Source organism: Stegostoma tigrinum, chromosome 13, assembly GCF_030684315.1.
Source record: "Stegostoma tigrinum isolate sSteTig4 chromosome 13, sSteTig4.hap1, whole genome shotgun sequence".
NCBI classification, from domain to species: Eukaryota; Metazoa; Chordata; class Chondrichthyes; order Orectolobiformes; family Stegostomatidae; genus Stegostoma; species Stegostoma tigrinum.
Genome location: NC_081366.1, coordinates 76,018,802 through 76,039,892, shown reverse-complemented (window position 1 = coordinate 76,039,892; position 21,091 = coordinate 76,018,802). Strand labels below are relative to the sequence as shown.

Genomic DNA, 21,091 nt, shown 5'->3' with positions numbered 1-21,091 from the left:
ACATGTAACTGCAAACTGAGTTCAAGGGAAATTGGGGACGGGCAATAAAAAATACTGGCTTTGCCAAAGATGCCTACATCATGAGAAAGAAAGTGGAAAGAAAAGTATTTCAGAGATAGTAGGAACTGCAGATGCTGGAGAATCTGAGATAACAATGTGTACAGCTGGACGAACACAGCAGGCCAAGCAGCATCAGAGGAGCAGGAAAGCTGACATTTCGGGCCTAGACCCTTCTTCAGAAATTTTTTGAAGAAAGGTCTCAGCCTGAAACGTCAGCCTTCCTGCTCCTCTCCCGCTTGGCCTGCTGTGTTCGTCCAGCTCTACACATTGTTATATTGTGAATTTTTGGATTTCTGTAAGCCAGAGGCTGTTCAATAAATGGATTCAACACTGAGATCAATAGATTGTTTGTGAAGTAACAGAGTTGAGGAATATGAAATTGGATAGGAAAGTGGATTTAATGCAAAGGTGGGGTCATGATTCTGCTGAATGGGGCAGCAGGCTCATTGGGTTGCCTGGCCTCCTCCTGCTTTTATGTACTGTAACGGGCAAATTGCGACTTCTCTTCCACAAGCATCTATTTGGAGCCTCCACCATTCATTGTATTTGTCTTTACTGATGAAATGTTGAGCCACGTGCCCAAATTTGATAGATGGGACTTGTAACTACATGAATAGGCAAAACTGTAGCAAATGCGTTTTGGCACAGGCATGAGTAAGGTCGTCCATTTTGGGGCCTGAAACTGTTTGGTGAGACTTCTTTTGTAAATAATGAAAAAAGTCTAGAAATCATGGAAGTCAGACAGGATTTGGGAGTCCACTACAAATACATCAGAGTTCTAAACTGCAAGTGAAACGATGGAAGTCCTGTTATAAATATGGCAGAGTTACAAACCACAAAACGTCAATGAGCAGGCACAGAAATTCATCGAAAAGGTAGTGTAATTCTAGCCTCTACATGGACAGCATCACAATTCACTGTGTTAGAAGCTGTGCAGAGCCCTGGTTGCGGAACACCTGGGGTTCTTCTGGGCACCACAACTTAAGAATGATATGTTGATCTTGAGGCGTCTCAATGTAACCTTAGTAGAATGACTCCAGTGGTCAAATGATGATAAATTGTACAACCTGTGATTGCATTCACTGCAGTTTTTGAAGATTAAAATGATTTGATCAGACCATCCAAGTACTAAGTGAACTATTAGAGATCTTAAAAGCTATCTTTGCAGTATTGTGGAATCAAAACCAGGGGACATAGCTTAAAACTGGATCCAGGCCTACCTGGAGTGAAGTTTAAAAACACTTCTGCATATAGCAGGTTGTACTTTCGAACTGTCCTGCAAATGACAATACTCGATGACTTATTTTTAAATCAGAGACTGATAGATTTCTGTGAACCATTGGCATTAATGAGTATTGAACAAAGATAGGCATGTAATGTTGCACCACACACAAGGTATGATCTTATAAACTGCAGAAAGAGCTTAAGGGATACATGGCCTTTTCTTGTTTCTCTTTTATGCCTCAATGCAGAGATTTTTGTTAAAGACATCAAACAATGTGTTCAGAGGTCGATAACTCAGTTGAAATATACTGTAGCAAGTGGTATTTATATAGAACAATGTCTGAAGGTGCCTCTCAGATTCTTAATCCAATATTTTGACAGTATGTCACATCAGGAAATATTGTGACAGATGGCCAAAAGCTTAGTCAGAGCAATAGGTTTTAAAGGACGTCTTGAAGAGGAGGGGTAAGATGCAGAGGTTTTGGGACGAAGTAGTAGAATTGAGTGCAAAAATGTTCTTGGGGGCGGGAAGCTGTGAGAGGTATAGCAAGGGGCAGGACCATGAAAGAAACTGCATCCAAGTATGAGAATTTTAAAATGGAAGGTTTGCCAGACTTTGAAGTCAACTACTTCATCGAGTTGAATGACTGAAGAGGTTCAAGGGACTGAATGACCTGCTGCTGTCTCTGTTGTTGTTGGACAACAACTATGCCTTCAGATTTCAGAAAAAAACAAGTTAGAATATCAAGCTTAGATCTGGTTTTCAAATCAATTACATTGGGATGGGAGCTTAACCAAGCCAGATGACCAAACTCTCTGAATGCTCTCACAAGGGAGGTGGAAAGGAAAAAATAACATGAGACAGTTACTGACGTGCACAACACAGCAAGTAAAATCTCCAGCTCACAGCCTTCGGCTGGAATCCTTTGTGAAGTTGAGCATGAATGAAAATAATTTCTCAAACCCTGCTCGACCAAAAAGGCAACCAAGGATTCAGAGTGAAAAGTTGATTTCCTTTACACTATATAAAATCCTAGTTACCCAGCTTCAGCGTTTACAGGAGTTTTTCTGTAAGAAATTCGCATCACATTGCAGCCTCTAATTTAATGCCATTTGCTGAAAGTGAAGTTAAAGACCTAGTCATGATCACTTTAAAAAGCAAGACTGCAGAATTAATTTCTTGGCATCAGAGCACTGTGTATTCTGGTGTTAATAGCTGACTTGTTAATGTACCTACATGTGTATATTTTCTTGAAACTATTACTCAGATATAAGTGTTCTCCACTGAATTCACCATTGTGCTAGCTTGCATCACTGCAGTTTGTAACTCTGATGTATTGTGCTGCAGTCAATTCGGGCAACAGAAGAGACAGGTTGAAATTGTATCCCAGTCATCTGGAAAATATCTCAGAAACCTGTATTACCTAAATAGTGTAGATTTTATGTATTTTTGTGCTACATTTGCTGAAACAGTTCAGCCCTATAGGATTGAATAGTATTTGCATCCAGTATCTAAGTATTATTGGAGAGTAGATTTGATTCAGAACAAAGCTTACTTCTAAGGAATGGTTAAAGATGGGGTTTATCTAGTCTGTCAAAAAAGCACGATTCAACATTATCCTCTATTTGGTGGTTGCCAGCATAAACTTTTTTCATTCTCCTTTTTACCTTGGATGAGAAATATTGAGTTCAGTTGTGGCACTCGGAGAATGAGTAGAAACAGAATCCAGATGGTCTGTTTTGTATGTGTGCCCTAATACCATATGATGCATTTGCCCATTAAAGCCATTGTTTCAGCTTGAATTTATACATTCGTATTGCATGAGGGCTTCCTCGCAAAACATGAAAGTGGTTTTACGTTTAATTTTTCTGAAATTCATCGACAGTAATGCGTAGCAAGATTCCAGAAATGAATGACTGGGATACAGGAAGAAGTCTTCACTCTGTTTTCAGTTCTGCTATGGGATCTTCATTCTTCGGAATCAGAACAGACAGACAAGGGCTGATATCATTAGAAAAACAGCACTTACAGTAATTAAACTAGCTTTCAGTACTGCAGTGAAACATTAATTGCAGTTATGTGCTTGAGTCCCAATAGCTCATGCATAGACAAGAGCACTAGCAGCTTAACCAAGTTGATACTTGACTTTTGCTACATGTTAATTGGCTCCCCAAATTTTGAAATGCAACAGCAATTAGATTTTAGTTGACTGGTTGCTAAAAAACATAGCAACGCACTGGGTGTGGGAATGACTCAGTAAAATAATTTTGCGTTCTTCCATTCATAAAAATGTCCACTATCATTGGAAGGTTTGAAACATAAGATGGTGGCCATGACTACTTTACTGTAGCAGTGATCACAATCAGTCTGAACATTCATGCACATATTTGGCATTGGAACACTTCCAATTTAAGTGTGTCGTGATTAGCTGACATTTATTAACCAATTCATCACAGTGGTTATTGTCAACTGGACTAAATGGAGATTAACTATCTACAGGTCAAACTGTTTTTATTAAAATCTTCTGATTTTATTTCCTCTTCTTTTGAAGCCACTGACAACATATTTGGGTATGATTCAACAGGAAGAGTGCACTCTGCTGTGACTTCCTCACCTTGCCGGTCTTCAGATGTGGAGTGCTGATGAGCTTTTTAACAACGGTGGCATCACAAGAGTTGAATCCTCCCCATTGTCAGCTGTCCACCTAAATCCAGTTTCCAATGAAATTCTCTGGATAGCCACAAGGAGAGTAAATTCTAGCTTATTTTATCCTTAGCTCAGGCACTAAGTTAAATGCCGTCGAGGGGGCAGACAGTTTGATGCATTACAGCTTCTTTCCATCTGTAAATGATGTCAAGAATAGTTTGGAGTAAAAATTATTTTCAAACAGCAGTGGTGTAAAATTATGCTCCTGAAGTCAAGTAGGAGGATTCATATTTGTGGGCATTGAGAATATCAGCTGAGGTTCCTACACAAATAACACCATGGAGTGTTGAAAGTAGATATCGTGTCATATGACCTGTGGTTTATAGATTTTGTTTCTTTTCAGTATCTGCAAGTGTTGAAATAATTATCTAATTTTGTCTTCCTCTTGCCATAAATATGCAGCAGCTTTTGAGTTGTTGAAATCAGCTGAGAAGTTGTAAACCTACTTCCACAACATGTGCGATTTTGTTTCCATCTTAAAATTCTGTGCACGAGCTTGTACTTTATTGCAAGACTGTGAATTTTTTATAAATGGTTGCAGTTCTTTTTTGTCTGTCTCGCTACATTGCCTTCCCACTCTTCCACATAAGATTCCAAGACAGGCTGCCGGAATAGTGAAGATGCTTAAGGAAGCTCCTACGTACTTGTTTAGCTTCCCAATTTGTGTTGCACATGGTAGTATGATCAGGAGGAGAAAGAGTGAGACAAATGTAAGGGTGACTTCTACACCACCTAGCAACTAACTCGGTCATTGATCTATCCTCCGTACCATACAGGGGACCTTTTACGACTGGCATTTTTACTTTTTGGAGTGATTAGTAACAGGTTTGGCTCCTCCAGACATTGATGAGATCACCTTACAAACTGCCATTGCAATTCTGGCCTCAGCCTGTGTTGCGTTGTGACAGTCAGCATGGAACCCTTCTAAATGAAGCAAAACAGACTTGGGTTAAACGTGCCAGTGGCCTTTAACCTAAGGAAATTTAGCCTGAGGCAGCAGCTGGCTTTAATTCACTACCTCCGCAGACAGACTGGTTTGAGATAAGGTGTCATTGCAGCCCCCTCAAGGCTCCTAAAGAACCTGAAATACAGAAATTCAAAACTTTTTAGACTGTCCTACAGCTATAGCTGGCTGTAATCTTCCAAAACTTTAAAGGAGTTGTTTATACGTGATTACTCGGAGACTGGATTTATTTTCTTTTAAATAATTTGAATTGCCCAGGCGTGCATTGGTCATGCTTGACCCACTTCCAGCCTCACCCTTGATAATTAGTTTGCAGTGTTCCTGAGCTCTATCAGTCATCATTGGCAAACACATGAACAATTATGATTGTTCATCTAGGAAATTCCATGTCACTGGTCATGGGCTCTGTAGGTCTTTGTGTGGTTGATGAACCTGAATCTAGAGGCATGTGTCTGACCACACAAATGGCAGGAGTTTCTGGGATGTGGAAGTGGTCTGTGGCCTTGAGATCACCGGCATTCCTTTGTCCAATTCCTTTTCCTATTTCCTCTTGCCACCATGTCTTATCAAAGGATTGTACCCCTTCATAGAGGACTTTTGAATGAGGGTCTCCCTTGTGTTGACGTATGTAGCATTTTTTTGAGGGAAGCCTTCAGGGAGTCTTTGAAACGCTCCCTCTGTGTTCCTCTTGTTCAAGTGCCTTCCTTGAGTTGGGTAAAAGATTTGCTTTGGTAATCAGAACTCAATCTCTTAAGCCTGTGGCTGGCCTAGAGGAGTTGGTTTCGGTTGATCATGGCCTCAACTGAGTGGGGAGGCAATGGCCTAGTGGTATTACCGCTGGACTGTTAATCCAGGGATCTGTGTTTGAATCCCACTGCAGCAGATGGTGGAATTTGAATTCAATAAATATCTGTAATTAAGACTCTAATGATCATGAATCCATTGTTGGTTGTTGGAAAAACCCATCTGATTCACTAATGTTCTTTAAGGGAGGAAACTGCCATCCTTAGCTAGTCTGGTCTGCATGTGACTCCAAATCCACAGCAAGAATCTTAACGGCCCTCTAGGCAATTAGGGATGGACAATAAATGCTGCCTAGCCATTGATGCTCTCAAACTGAATGAATGAAGAAAAAAAAGTGCTATTAGGTTAATACTCCTGTCCTCCCAGCTGGTGCAGAGAATTTGCATCAATCAGCATTGATGGTACTTCTCAAAGACGTGAGGTGGTGTCTGTTTGTACCCCCAAGCTTCAGAGCCATTTAGAAGAAGCAGAAGGATGACTGCCTTATATGCAAGGATTTTGGTGTCAATATCACAGTCATTAAAGACTCTGATCCTTAGGCTTCCAAAAGTAATTGGATGTGATGCAGAGTCTCTGCATAGATGACAGCCTTTGATAAAAGATAGCTTTTCACGTAGGGGAAATGTTCCAGGTTTGCGAGAATTTCTCTGTTGATCTTAATGGACGGTTGGACCGGAACCTGACTTTTGATAGGAAGGTGAAGGATTTGAGTCTTCTTGAGGTTGAAGATGAGAGACTAATTCTTCAGAATGCTTCTGCGAAAGCATTGAGTGAGGTTAGAAGATTCTCTTCTTAGAAAGTACTTATAACATTGTCATCCGCATACCGAATTCTGAGACGTAAGGTCAAATTTTATTTTCTTCTGGATTTCAACTGGGTGAGGTTACAAGTTTTTTTTTTGTCCGCCCTGCAAACAATGGCTACATCCCTGGCACACTTGTTCTGGACGAGAAGGTGAATTGTGGAGATGAAGGTGGAGAAAGGGTCGGGCTGATGATATGTCTCTCCTTGAACCCCAAAGGGTTCCGTCATGTTACCATCAGTGAGAACTTTTCACTGACACCTTGTCGTGGAGGAGATAGAGGATGTTGACGAATAACTTTAGACAGCCAGCCTTTGACAGGGACTTCCATATGCTTGGATACATCGATGAAGGCGATGATGGTGGTGTGCCTGGAATTTTTCCTGGAGTTACCAAGCAATGAAAACCATGTCCATAGTTCCCTGGTTTGGTTGGAAGCCACACAGGCTTTCTGGATGGATTTCTTCAGTGACAGGGACAAAGCACCTAATTGTCTCCTTCCTCAAAGACAATGGCAATGGCAGCATCCCTAAGATCAGCAGCGATTTCTTCTGTGATCCTCTGGAACAGATGGAGATGACAGGTATACTCTGCTTCTCCAAGATTGAAAATTTTTAATGGAATCCCAAATACTCCTGCGACTTTTCCATTCTTCATGTGGTTTATGAAGGCTTTAACTCTGCCACACTAGGTGCAAGTCCAAGATCATCATCTTTGATAGGGTATTGATGTATTTCCTGAAACTCATTCTTAACAACAATTATAATGCCACTTAGGAGGTCTTTGAGGTGTTCTCTCAATTGGAGACTGCTGTTTCCTGTTTCTCAAAAGGATTCTATTCTTCTTCCGAGATAAAAAGGTGTAGAGCTGGATGAACACAGCAGGCCAAGCAGCTTCAGAGGAGCAGGAAAGCTGATGTTTCAGGCCCATTTTCTGAAGAAGGGTCCAGACATGAAGCATCAGCCTTCCTGCTCCTCTAATGCTGCTTGGCCTGCTGTGTTCATCCAGCTGTACACCTCGTTATCTCAGATTCTCCAGCGTCTGCAGTTCCTACTATCTCTGTTTGATCCATCTATTGCTTTGGTGGCACTGAAGAAACCCTGGGTGTCATGCTTGACAACAAGGAGTTGCAGCTCCTTACTTTTCTCAGTCCACTATTGGCCCTCATTTTCCCAAGTTTTTCTTTGTAACTCTGTCCTTGCTGTTTGAAGTGTTCTCCTCTTTTCCTCGCTGGTGATATTGTTTTGTCAAGCACAGAGAGCTTTCCTTTTCTTGCTGGTAGGGTCTTGGATGATGTGGCCATTCACATCGAACCAGTCATGGTGTTTCCTGGTCTTGTAGCCAATGGCTTCTTCATAACATGAAGTGATGGCTGTTTTCACTTTCTAGATTTCCTCCACTCCTTTTTAAATAAACCGTTTGGATCTTGGTGAAGGCTTTATTGGAAATTTGCTAGTCTACTTGGCCCTTCTCAACGTTGAATTTTTTTTTCTGAACTATGTCTTTATCTTCAGCTTCTTCTGGTGGCAATTGATGGGCATTAAGTAGCCAGCCTATGGCATTGACTCCCTAAATAACGACATACACTCCTAGCTGCCATAATCATTTCCTCCCATTGCTTGATTTATTAAAATCAGCATACTGACCAGTTTCACACCATGATTCCCTTGTGCATGAATGTATCATTTCAATGGCAGGACTGTTTTTGATTACCAGTTGCTACTCCTGGATAGCTTGCTCTGCTAAGTGTTTTCATATTCCTGTTAGGTTGCAGAATATGGTTACATTTCCTGCTGTAATTTTTTAGCATGATTTATTTATGCTATGTTAATTTCCATAAAGTGATCTGTAACCTTTAGCCGGGCAGCCCAAGAAAATGCGCTGTATGGGGTGGGATAAAGCTGGTGTGAAATAAGCAAAAAAGGTGTCCCCTCAACCATTGTTCACTAAGTTATACTTAGTAAGTAAACAGACAAGATGACTCCCAAGTTCTGCCCCCAATCCACACTGTGTGAACTGATCTTGAGCTGAGACAGAAGTTAAGAAGCCGCGGTTGGTTTCAGTGCTAAGAAAAGGAAAATTGTGCCTGGGCTTCTGTTCTCGGTTACGGTCTAAGATCCATGCTTTGATACTGAGAAATACAGACGTCATGATTATGATGTGATCTGACTTGTTTGTTGTTTATTGATTCATTACCCATGGAACTATCAAATCTTCATGAGAATCTGTGCTGAAATGTTTTGTTGATGCTTCTATGCTACAACTGTGTTCCTGATTCTCTTCCCCTTTCTTTTTGGCAGAGGAAAGGAAGTGGAATGTATTTGACACTTCACATGCTGAATTGCCAATGAATATGGGGTTCCCTTCATTCACAAGCTACAACCTAAATAGCATCAACTCCTCCAGTCCGAGCAAATCCTTGTGTACAGGACCAGCAACAACTATGTGGATGGGTCACGTGACGAGCACGTCGGTGGGCAATTTAAGTGACTTGCAATTCTCTGAGAGTTTTGCCTCGCTGCCAGATCCACCAACCAAAAGGCACTGTCGCTCGCTGTCTGTGCCGGAAGACCTGTCACGCTGCAGGTCTCTGTGGAAGCCAGTGGGCTCCAAGGTGTGGACTCCTGTCAAGCGGCGTTGTAACAGTGGTGGCAATGCAGGTCCGCAGCTCAATAACCTAACTCAGCGCCCCACCAGCCTTGGTCTCCAGCAGTTGCCCAACTCTGGCCACTACTCAAACACCAGCAGTTTCACTTTTTCCAGCCTCACAACATCCCCTGAATCCCCATTACCATGGATGCTGTCGCCAAATAGCCATACCACAGATATTGGCGACAGAACTTTTCTGGGCGTGCAGTGCATTTTGCCTGAGCAGTGCACATTCATTCCTCAAAGGCGCTTCTCACTCTCCCCAGTGCACATTCGGGAAGCAGCAAGATGTCTGCTCTCAGCCAAAAGTACACCTTCCTCTACTCCAGAGATGAACCGTCGGCAGCAAGGCCTGTTGCGGAGTCACTCCCAGCCCTGCGACTTAAACGAACGCAAGTGTGGTGTAAAACGGAGGCATGATGAGGATGTTCGATGGACAAGGCCGACCTTAGACTTCTTCAAAATGAACCAGGTATGAACTAGTGGGTGGGAACCAATTGATCTGTTAACCCAATGTAAAACAACATGGGATCTGGATTCAGGCCTGGAATATGTAAAGCTTCTTACCCCCCCATCCAGCCCCTTCAAACACCTTGAATATTATCTTAACTGGTTTCTAATAAATATTGCTGACAATGAAGACTTCTGTGCCATCAGGCTACTCAGCAAGTTTTGATCTTTACGGATCCTGCTTTTTATAAACAGCCTTTGCAAAAATGATCCCTGTGTGTCTGAATTGAAAAAAGCAAATGGGACGGTGAATTCAATTCGGCAGCCCTGCTCCTCCGTTATTCATCTTGATCAAAGTTGCTGGTATTAATTATCAGATCGGCAATGCAAAAAATAGTTGCAAGCTAAATATATCAAAACTTCAAAATAGCCTAGATTTAACAAAGTACTTGTAGAGTTTAAAATACGATCAAGCAAACTTTACAAGATGTTATTCACTGCTAGTGTGGAGCCTGGAGTAACTGTACCTCTTATATTTTTTCACTTGTTTGTCTTTCTTCCTACCCGCCCTGGCAACTATTTTGTTTATTTCCATATTGTGCGGAGGTAATGCTCTGCTGTCCTGACTCCCTTCCTGGAAGCCCCAGGAAGATGCTAGATAACTCTGCAATCAGGTGGTGAAGTTCCAATTGAAAAGACTGCTACTGTATGCAATTGTAGGGGCTTGACTTCAGTGTGTGTCGAATTAGCTCAAAGAGAGGAAGTGGTAGGTACTTGTTGAAGGAGGGATGATGTCAAGGGAAGATGTATTTATTGGAGTCCCTCCAAGATCACTGCTGGAATCCTTACTGAAGATGTGCATAAATGTCAACAAAATCTCAACATTGCAGCTGTTTCTCAGAAAGTGAACTTGCATCATTTTGAAAATGCTGGAAGCGGACGTGTTTTAAAATGCAATTGGAATTGGGCCCAGTAAGTTTTAAAATATTGTAATTTGACTGCTGCAACCTTGCAGTGCAGTCCGGGTTGATTGTGCTGTCTCAGCAGTGGTTTAGATCAAACTGCATCTGCGCTTTCAACAAGGAAAGAAATTGCTGTAAATATGATGCTTGTGCACTTCTGTTTGCAGGAGAATATGCCGTACACAAATGCTACATTACCTTGGACCAAAACAAAGTCATACTAAACAGGAAACAGATTCCTCCATTTGTGTTTGCAGTGCAGAATCTCCAATTATAGTAGCCCACCTAAATACAAAGTCACTATTTATATAATTAAAGATTACTGTAGATTGATCTTCAAAAATCTCTAATTGCCATTTGGAGCTTGTTTGAAAAGCCTTCGTTGATAATATATACTAAAGTGTGTATGTGGTATTTTTAAAGACACTGGTACAGTTAAATCATGAAGCTTCTGTAAGAGCTTTTGATGATCTGGAGATCACAATGGGTCGGATAGCATCCGTGGAGAGAGAGCAAGCTGACGTTTTGCATTTAGACAATTTCAGCAACGCTGCTGTATTCAAGTCGTTCACTCGCTCTCTCCCCGCTGATGCTGCCTGACCCCCTGTGATCTCCAGCATGTGTTGTTTCCAGTGCAGATTCCGGCATCCACAGTACTTTGCTCCTGCCTTGATGAGGTATATGGGCTAGTGCTGCAATTGCAATTAATTTCCTTCTTCACACAACAAACAAACTCTCAAATTCTTTGTATGACGCACAGCAACTGGAATGAAGATGGTGTGACATTATGGTAGATATCTTGTACTACATGACCCTGATTTTGGTCATGTTTGTACAGCACAGGTAGTGAAGCTGGGGCTGGCAAAATGATTATGGAAGCAAGCCTTAGCTCTGACATGCCCAAATCCAGGTTAACTTGGCATCGACCAGTTGCCAGGAATCTTTATATCCTCCTACAAAATCCAGACCTTGCTGTCTGACTTCAGTCGCTCTAAGATAATAAAATGAGGCTGGATGAACACAGCAGGCCAAGCAGCATCTCAGGAGTGCTCCTGAGATGCTGCTTGGCCTGCTGTGTTCATCCAGCCTCACATTTTATTATCTTGGAATTCTCCAGCATCTGCAGTTCCCATTATCTCTGATACTTCAGTCACTCTATGTCTCTTCCACTGCCAGACCAGCCCATGGCCTTGTTGTAGTTCAGCTATTTAATGGATTAGCACTTAATTAAAGTATTGTACTGTCACACAATACTCAGTGTGCCCTGACCTGGATCATTACTTTCCATGAGTAATGGTAATATAAATATCAAATTTTCCATGGTTATTGATACATAACTACTTATTTTCACAGTATGTTGCCCTTGGATCTCCAACGGTGGTTTCTGGTTTAATTTGGCTTATGCTGTTAAATCCAGGTGGTTTGTTTAGCAGAACCTGAGAGATATTACAACATGAAATTTGCTTTAGTGAAAAGTCTCAAGCAGGGAAAGAAAAGACAGAGGGTTCATGGGAAACAAAATCATCTCCCATATCCTCCAAGTTCTACACCAGCTGATTGAACAGGACCCCTTGTAAAAGACAAAAGAACTATGGATGCCATATATCAGAAACCATTCTGAAGAAATGTTATGGGACCCGAAATGTTAACTCCGATTTCTTTCCACAGATGTTGCCAAACCTGCTGAGCTATTCCAGCAATTTCTGCTCGGCCCTTTGTTAAAGGGCTTGCTGCCACCTGCTCAAGGGCTTCTAGGAGTAAACAACTATTGCTGGCCTTGTCGTTGATATCTGGATGTTAAGAATACTTTTTTTTAATGCAATTCTTGACATAGGCCATTCAACCCAAAATTCAGTTAGATCTTAGCTAGCCTTCCACCTCGATGCACTTTCCCACATTACCTTCATAACCCTTGATGCCATTTGTTTTATTTTCTTTTTGCACCTCTTTTGTTCAATGAGACCACCATGCGTTCTTTGAAACTGTAGAGAATACAGAACCAGCCTCCTCAATATCTCTTGCTCAAATAATTGTGCCGTCCTAGGATTTAATCCAGCCAATCTCCATTGAATTCCCTGTATGGCAAATATATTGGAAATGGAAACTAAAACTCCAAACATACTGACTAAGATCCCCAATCGCAACGGCTTATTTAGCCCATCGAGTCTGCTCCACCATTCATGGTTGATCTGATGCCCTCAAATTTACTTTCTGCCTTTTCACACTATCCCTTGATTCCCTTCCTGATTAAAAATCTGTCTCAGCCTAGAATATACTTAATGACCCAGCTCTACAGAATTTGACAGATTCATCACCCTTTTGAGAAGAAATCCCTTCACTTCTCTCCCTTGAATGGACAGCTCCATTGGCTGGAAAGCACTTTGAGATACCCAGTGATTCTGAAGTCCTGTATAATGCAAGACTCCGTTTCTTTTGCAACCAAAATATTCAATGCCAAGGAGGTAGGTTTTAAGGCAATCTTAATGATCAAAGCTAGATAGAAAGCTTAGGAAGAGGGTTCCAAAACTTTGGGCCTTGACAGCTGATGGCTCTGCCACTAATGGAGAGACAGTTAAGTTTAAGGATGCTTTAGAATCGAGAATTGAGGACGCTCTGATTTCTCTTAAGATTGTAAGATTTGAAGAGGTTACAGAGCTGGGGCGTGGTGAGACCATGGAATATTTGAAAATTGAGGCACTGCTTAACTATGAGTCAGTGAGCACAAATCAATCGCATAAGCATCTTGCTGTGATTATTAAATGAGTGTTATGTTACAGTATGTTTGGGGAGTCTGAGTTGCTTGAGCAATGTACTCTTCAACATGCATGTTGTCATCTGGAGCTATTAATAGTGATATTGTCCAGTGTTTTTAAAAAAATAAGAACTTTCTCATTTAGCTGTGTTATTAATTCTTTCCTTTGTAATCTCAATTTTCAACAAATTTTTGAAGTGGCTCTTTGCATGCTGTTTCCACCCACCCTCCTGATAATGCCAGATATCTTTAAAAGTTGCAAACAGGAAGCCATTGTCTCTGTGCTTCATGCACCCACTTTCCTTAATTAGAAGAGGACATATTAAACTCATCACTTGTTTTGTCCACTGTCATTAGTGGTGACTTGCAGGTTATGGTAATATACCAGAATTGCAGTGTGCAAAGTCAGCAGCTCGTAGAGAGCGGAGCTGAAACCACAGCTTTTAACATTCATGTGAAAGCGAGCAGGCTCACAGGTTATCGACAGATCAGTAGGGCTTGAGCTTGAGTTGAAGTACATTCCCAAACTATTTTGTCTTCCAAGATGCTACGTTTGGGCAAGTCTGTGAGCTTGCCTTTGGTGGTATATTCAAGACTTGGTGATAAAAAGGAAACTTATTTGGAAGTGTTGCCACTCCAGTGCTATCAATATTGATGCTTGCAATGAAAGAGTTATGTGCTGTCCACCTCTTATGTGAGCATCTTTGAACTAAAAACAGCTTGTTTAAAAGGTACTGAAAGCACAAAATATGCTGGAAATCACCGCAGGTCAGGCAGCATCCGTGGTTGAGGGGGTGGGGGGGAAAGAGAGAGAGAGAGCACGCAAACCACATGAAACATTGGCTTGCTCTCTCTCTCTCTCTCTCTCTCTCTCTCTCTCTCTATCTCTCTATCTCTGGATACTGCCTAACCTGCTGTGATTTCCAGCATCTTTTGTCCTTTCAGTACAGATTCCAGCAACTGCAGTAATTTGCTCCTAAATTGTTTAAAAGATACTTCCTTCCTATGTGCTGATACAACTGTTTTGTTTAACTCGACCTAATTTCTTCTCAAACTGTACCCTCTTTCACTTGACCATTTTCCCTTCCCCCATCCCAGTTTCTGGACTGTTGTTATTGTAGCTGAATGGGTGTGAAAATAATTTTTATTTTGACGTTGGCTCCACAGTGCAGCGTGTTTTGTTTTTTGCTCTCCTCCCCTGGAACAGTGGCCATTTGAAAGTCAAGACCTGGCAAGGAAGATGATTTTCAGCCATCTCCGTGGTGTTCAGTTGATTGTAATTGTTTTTGCAGGAGCTTTGACCCAGTGCTTGTAGAGCTGACTTCAAGAAGGACTCTAGTGTTTGTCATTACATAATGTGTTGAGTACCTCCCATGTCTTAGCAGCGACCGCCCTCAAAATGCCACTGTTTGAAATCCAACAGCAGATCAGCTGTGCCAACTCTGCCTTCCCCAAACAATGGCAGTGAGGTTTTGACAAAACACTTCCACAAGTTAGTCAACATCCGACTGTGTTGAGCAGTTGTCATCGCTATATTCTTGTGTAGCAGTAAAACCTAGACTGCATGTTGGCAACATGTAAGAACACTTCATAAGTTCCACTACCCACTGCCTGTGGATTTGATGGGAGGACAGCTAGACAAGCACTAGTGCTGTTTTGAATTGTAAAAAAAAAGGAACTAGCTAACGCAATATTGTTCCTTGGTCAATTTATTATTCAAAATTCTAACTCTTCAAAATGGTAGAAAACAAAGTTGGTATCTGTTGCAGAATTTGTATCTGTTATATGAAGCTTCAAAATGAACCTGGTGCTTAATGCTGGAATACAATTTGAGGTTGAGAAGTGTGGAATTAAAGGGGACTGAAAGGTGCTCAGGGTGAGAGGCATAATGTTCTTTCCAAAAAGTTGGTTGAGTGGCAAAATAAACAGGGAAATTGCATCTTTTATTCACTTGGCTGCATGCACAACCTTTAGGAACATAGCCAACTGCAAATAAAAATCCAAAATTATTATTGTGTCTGCCTGATTGGAACAGTTTATTTCAGTCTGAACCTGATCTAAACAAACATTACAAAGTCTTTAAATCAGTGGATAAACCTGTTGGGGCTTGGGAGATGGCTGGAAGCAGTCCTGGTATGTGAATGATGGCTGATGTTGAAGGAGACCAATCCAAAGAATGAAGACTCCACAAGGTAGGTAATCTGGTTTTGCTATCATGGGAGTGAGTAGGAAACGATTTGCTTCAATTGTTTTACACACTGCTCGGTTTAGTAACTAAGCTCAGATAAGAGCTCTGGTATTATTTAGCTTGGAAGAAACCAGATTCCTTCATAATTGATGTGGTTGTGGTTCACTGATTTTAGTTTGAAGTAATGATCCTAAAGACAAAATTATTTGTGCTAATTATTCCAAAAATATACAAACAAGTTTTGGAACCCAGTCTGAATCTCGGTGTGTCATGCTTGGCTGTAAAATGGTTTCTGGAGAGATTTCTTGAGCGATAGAGAAATTTCACCCTCTCCTGAACACATTGAGTCCTTTTAAGATCTGATTGGTCAGCATAGCTGATGTGCCAGATGTCTACTACTGCAGCATCCAATAGTAATTTTCTGTCTATCAGTATCTCCCCTGTACAGGACTATGATTCTTATTCAAAGAATAAATTTGTATATGTCAAGAGTGGGATTGCTTCAGCGAATGTCTGCCTTTTGGGCTGTAACTGTTGAAGCACAGTAAAGATTTGATGTTTCCTTGCGAATGGGTACATAGTACATTGAGTTGTTAGTGTTCTGAAGCTAGTGTTACTTTGCCTCTTCTGTTGAACAGGTAGTTACTTCAGCTTTTTACAATATACCGCAGTCTGTTAGATGCATGAAACCCAATTACCTGCTTGATTCCTTTCCTTTCTTGTCAACATAATACCTCCTGCGCAAATTTAAATATAAGCCCAGTTTAATTTTGGGATGCTGACACATCCCATCCAGTGGGAATTAATGTGTGTTGGTCAAAAGGACTCTTGGCTAATGTGCTGTAAAATGTTTTGGTTATTTCTTCCTTTAACGCTCCTTCTAAATTCATGGATCATTCACTCACAGTCTTAATGTCCACTCCACTGTCGGTGCAGAGTAGAAGCTGTGTCTACTATGTACAAAGTGTACTGCAGCAAGCCTTGTTCAACAGCACCTTACAAAGTGCCTCTTCCAAACAGAAGAACAAGTTTAAGATATACATGCATAGGCCACAGGCTGAAGGTTCACCTGCTAGTCATGTATAACCCTTACTTGGAACTGCGTTGTCATTTTCTTACCTCCAATTACTTGGTTAATTGTCCATTATTGATATGCCTTGATTTAGAAGGATTGTTCAGATGGCTGTGGAAGCATTTTGCTCTATCCATTGCATGTTGCTTCTGTTGTACAGTGTCCATATAAACGTGTTCTGTAGCTTCATCTGGTTGATGCCTCATTTTCAGTGTGCTGGTGTCTATATTGACATGCTCTCCTGCACCCCACGTTGAACCAAGGTCGAGTCATTGACTTGGTGGTCAATGATAATTTCAGGGAGAAACCGAAGCTGCACTTTTTGGTTGAATACAATTCTTCTGGGAATGGCCCACGGCGTCTTGTGGATGCTCAGATTTAAACTGCTAGAACTATAGTTAGGTTAAAATCCAAAAGGACTGTAATAATTATGCAGGCAGATGTAAGATGAAGTTGCAATCCTTCACTCCATAGAAACTGAAGTGGATGTGCCAGTGTTGGATCGGGTGGACAAAAGGCAGAAGTCACACGACGCCAGCACAAGCTTTCAGAGTGCTACTCCTTCATCAGGTGAAGTTGAAACAGAGGTTATGTTGTTAGCTCACTGAAATTTGCCTTAATTAAAAATCTTTTAAAGTCTCCAATGTTTTTGGAAACTTGTTACCCATATTGTCCCCCTCAGAAGCAATTGACTGTGGCTGGATTGTAGAATCATAAGTGCCAGTAGTCTTCATAGCAATGCTCTATGTGTATCCAGATAATGAATGCTGATGGATTGCTTCTTTGTAAATAACAGCACAACAAATCTATCTCCAATGCGGTTTGCAGCCCACTGAGCAGCAAGAGAAAATGCTAACCTTGACTGTTCCCATGATGCCCATCCTGGGTATTATCATTAATTATAGCACCTCTTGCGTTCCATTCTGGATGAGATCAGCCTCTTGTAGTCTGGTGACATCCAGCAGGATTTTGGACTTAACTTCATGTTCCTAGTATTTGGGTTGAAGAGTAAGGGGCATAGTGTTGCAAACCAATGGAACTGCTATCTTTCAGACGCACATTTCGTCTGCTTACCAAAATGAGTCAAAGATCAATATGACAACTAAACAGCTGGGAGAGCTTGAGGACAGGATATGGAGAAACAGTAGGAGACTGTGTACGTCTTCTTATCACGTCATCCCAATGTTTGTGATAAATGGTGAAATAATTAGGTAACTAGAAATGCGTAGCATCATTGAAGAGCTTCAATGTCTTACGGCCTTGTGGTCAAAGCCAAGGTGTGATTTACCCTGAAGGATACCCAGCTGTCAGAATATGCCTCTTGTCTTTACAGTATTGACTGACCTGCTGTGTATTGTCAGTTTCTTGTTGTTATTGATGATGTGATATTGCTGTCAGTAGTAAGTCAGAGTTCGTGTTCTGACTCAATTCTCATTTCTGCAAACTGCTCGGTCTAGTGCTTCTCCAATGAACCATTCACCAGGAAGCCCAGAAACAGTATTTTTCTCTCCAATTTTTTTCCTATTGTTTAGTCTTACGCATTTTACTAACTAAATAGGAGGCAATCTACTGGTATTCAAATACCAGACTACCCAGTTGTTACTGACAGTGGAAAATGCATGTTGTACTAGGGGTGAATACATTCTGCCTCACAGACTTTGCAATACTTGTCTGTTGATCCAATCTAAACAGTACCTTGTTTTAATCTGAGGGCCAGTGATTGAAAAACTACAGTGCATTTCATTACCATCGTTCCTGTGCTAGCGCTGATTCAGATAGGCCTGATGAGTAAACAACTCTGGTTTTTGAAAGTTACTCTGCTGATCCTGGTTTCATGTTGACCTGACTGCACAGATGGAAACAAGTTTCCTGAAGTTTTGTTTCAGTGACAGCTGCAAGCATTTTTCTTGGGTAGCTCTTTCAGTTTGCCTGCTGTCAGTTTACAGCACACTGGACTAGTTGCTTAAGGCTTTAGGTACAGCTGGGCTGCTGTCTTGGTTAGAACATGCTTGACGAATCTGGCACCAAGCAAAAACTTGGGGATATTCAAGACTGCACAGCTGTGTTAATCTATTACCAGTGTATTGGCACCACAACAAAGGGCTAATTGCAAAATGCCAACGCAAGCCCACAAGTTTTCAGAAAACAACTCGTTCCTGTTTGTGGAAAATTGGATGTAAGCAGAAGATTATGCAGTTGGCCATCAATGTGAATGCCTTTTGACATGTTTGTTTACTGCCACAAGCTAGCATGGGTTTTCTGCTCATTTATTGTGTGACCAAACAAAATGAGGGTTAATTTTCGACATAGTGACCTTGAGTCATTCTTTGGCCACCATTTTGATACTCTATATACCACAAGTTCCCCATTGTTTCACAATGGCACCTTGCTTAATTTGGAGAATCAAACCATTCCCTACTGTTAATGTATTGCACCACATTGGTGGTGCATGTGTAACATACTGTCCTTAATTCCCCAACTCTCAGCAGGTACCTTCTTTCAGGACCTCACTGAGCCAGGAGGGCTTTTCTTGACACTTTATAGTGGGTTCATGGCCATCATTAGACTCCTAATTCCAGATTGTTATTTGAATTCAAATCCCTCCGTTTGCCTGTGGCAGGGTTTGAACCCGAGTTCCCAACACGTTGCCTTGGTCTCTGGATTAATACTCTATTATAATATTGCTAGGTTCCATCTCCCCAAGAGATGGTGATGAAGAATCCTCCACATCGTCCCATTTGCAAAACAGAATGATGTTTAAAACTTCAGATAAAATTGTAACCTTTGATCAGCCTAACTAATTTGAATTGCTTTACAGACAGGCATTTGACAAGCAGCTCTGTTATCTTCAGCCTGTATATAAAATTTCATTGAAATATTCTGCATCTGTCTGTCTTACGTCCTCTCCCTGCCCCCTGCTAACACCAAGGTTCTTTCTTTCCATAGTTATCATTTCAGTATTGAACAACCCCTTCGTAATAAAAGACACTAATTACAAATTTTTTTGCTGCGCTCACTGGAGAAACAGCAGGCTAATTATCAGTCCCTCTCCCTAAGAAAACGTTTCTTTTATAAAGCTCGGAGTATCTGGAGTCTCTCGGAGACATCTGCTTGCAGTGCTCAAGTTGAAAAGCCTTATGTATTCATCAAGTATGTTTCTGCACTGTGTGTAATTGGAGTTTGAAAACTTGCCACAGAAGCATCGAGCCAAAAGATCTTTCTATACAATGCAGGGTTTGCCTTGTGAACAGGTCCTGGGATCCCGATTGTTTATATGGTAGCAATTAGATCTGAAGATGCACCATTTATTTTTCATTTTTACTTAACAGTTGGGCTTCAAATATATGGGAATATTGACTGAGAGTGATATTCTTATTGTTTTACAATGACCTACTATTTTAAAATTAACATTGCGTTTAAAGCTAGTCTTTCAAAAATATTCACGTTTTGGGAGAGCAAACGTCTGTAAATTGCACATACTCTGAAATTTCTTTTAATCTCCCTTGCCCAGTTTGAATCTAAAGGGGATTGAATCTTTGTTTTGATCTTGTTTGTGTATGTCCCACTTAACCAGTAGTGTACTGCTGTGCAGATTCATCAGCAGCTTACTCCACTATTCTCTCCTTATAGTTAAAAGGTTGGTAGATTGTGTTAGGTGGTGCTTCCCTTGCTATGATGCCAACTTTCCTTGGAGCCCTAGCCCTAGCCCTTCCCCTTCCCCTTAATTTTGAAGGTGAGGCGCAGCTTTCTGAGCATTGCTCAATATGTATGCAATTTATTGGTTTAATGTCATGTGTTTTGAAATCAAAGAATAAGCTAGATGTCTGTGACGTCTTAAATTTGCCTCAGAGTAGCAAGTTGAAACTTGCATTCTTCCAGATTTCTGGGGGAAGCCTTTTCTGTCGGTGCTGGGTGCAGTGATGCTGTGGATGTACTTGCTAATTTTACCCTTCCATTCCCATTTCGAATGGGGTGCGTGATTGCTTGGCAGTGTGTTTTTATGGATGCACTACCATCTTGAATTTCCCTCAGGCCCAGTAGGGTCTGTCATTGTACCAAGCGTTTGCACATCTTGAACATTGTTAAACAACGCTAGGAATCTCAGGACAGCAGGACGTGATTAACCCATTGTGTTGCTAACCAGATAGCTTTTTATAAACATATGTAATGCTGTTCAAAGTCGTAGTGGGAAATCATTACCAGAGTGAATATTAGTTGATCTGTTTTTTTGTGCCATTTTCTGGGGAATTGTACACCTCTGGTCATATCTTAGTTGAACAGAGTATAACTTTTACATGACAGTTCGGATCAACTGAATGATATCTGAATCTGTCTGTGCTATTAGAATCAGCTGAGCTTTATACCTGAAGGAAATTGTATCATTTCTACTGTAATCTATAATAAATCATTTCTATCTAAAAAGCATGGGCGATAGTGCTATTCTTTTTCACAATGGC

At 41.1% G+C, this 21,091-nt stretch overlaps 1 protein-coding gene across 1 annotated transcript in view; it reads left to right on the top strand.

Moving 5' to 3' along the window:
- The window catches only part of LOC125458318 (protein FAM53A-like), a 142,815-nt gene that overhangs the window by 95,014 nt on the left and 26,710 nt on the right, over positions 1 to 21,091 (top strand). Inside the window, exon 4 of the mRNA XM_048543510.2 lies at positions 8,862 to 9,682. Coding sequence (XP_048399467.1) covers positions 8,862 to 9,682 — 821 coding nt within the window. The remainder of the gene's footprint in view (positions 1 to 8,861; positions 9,683 to 21,091) is intronic.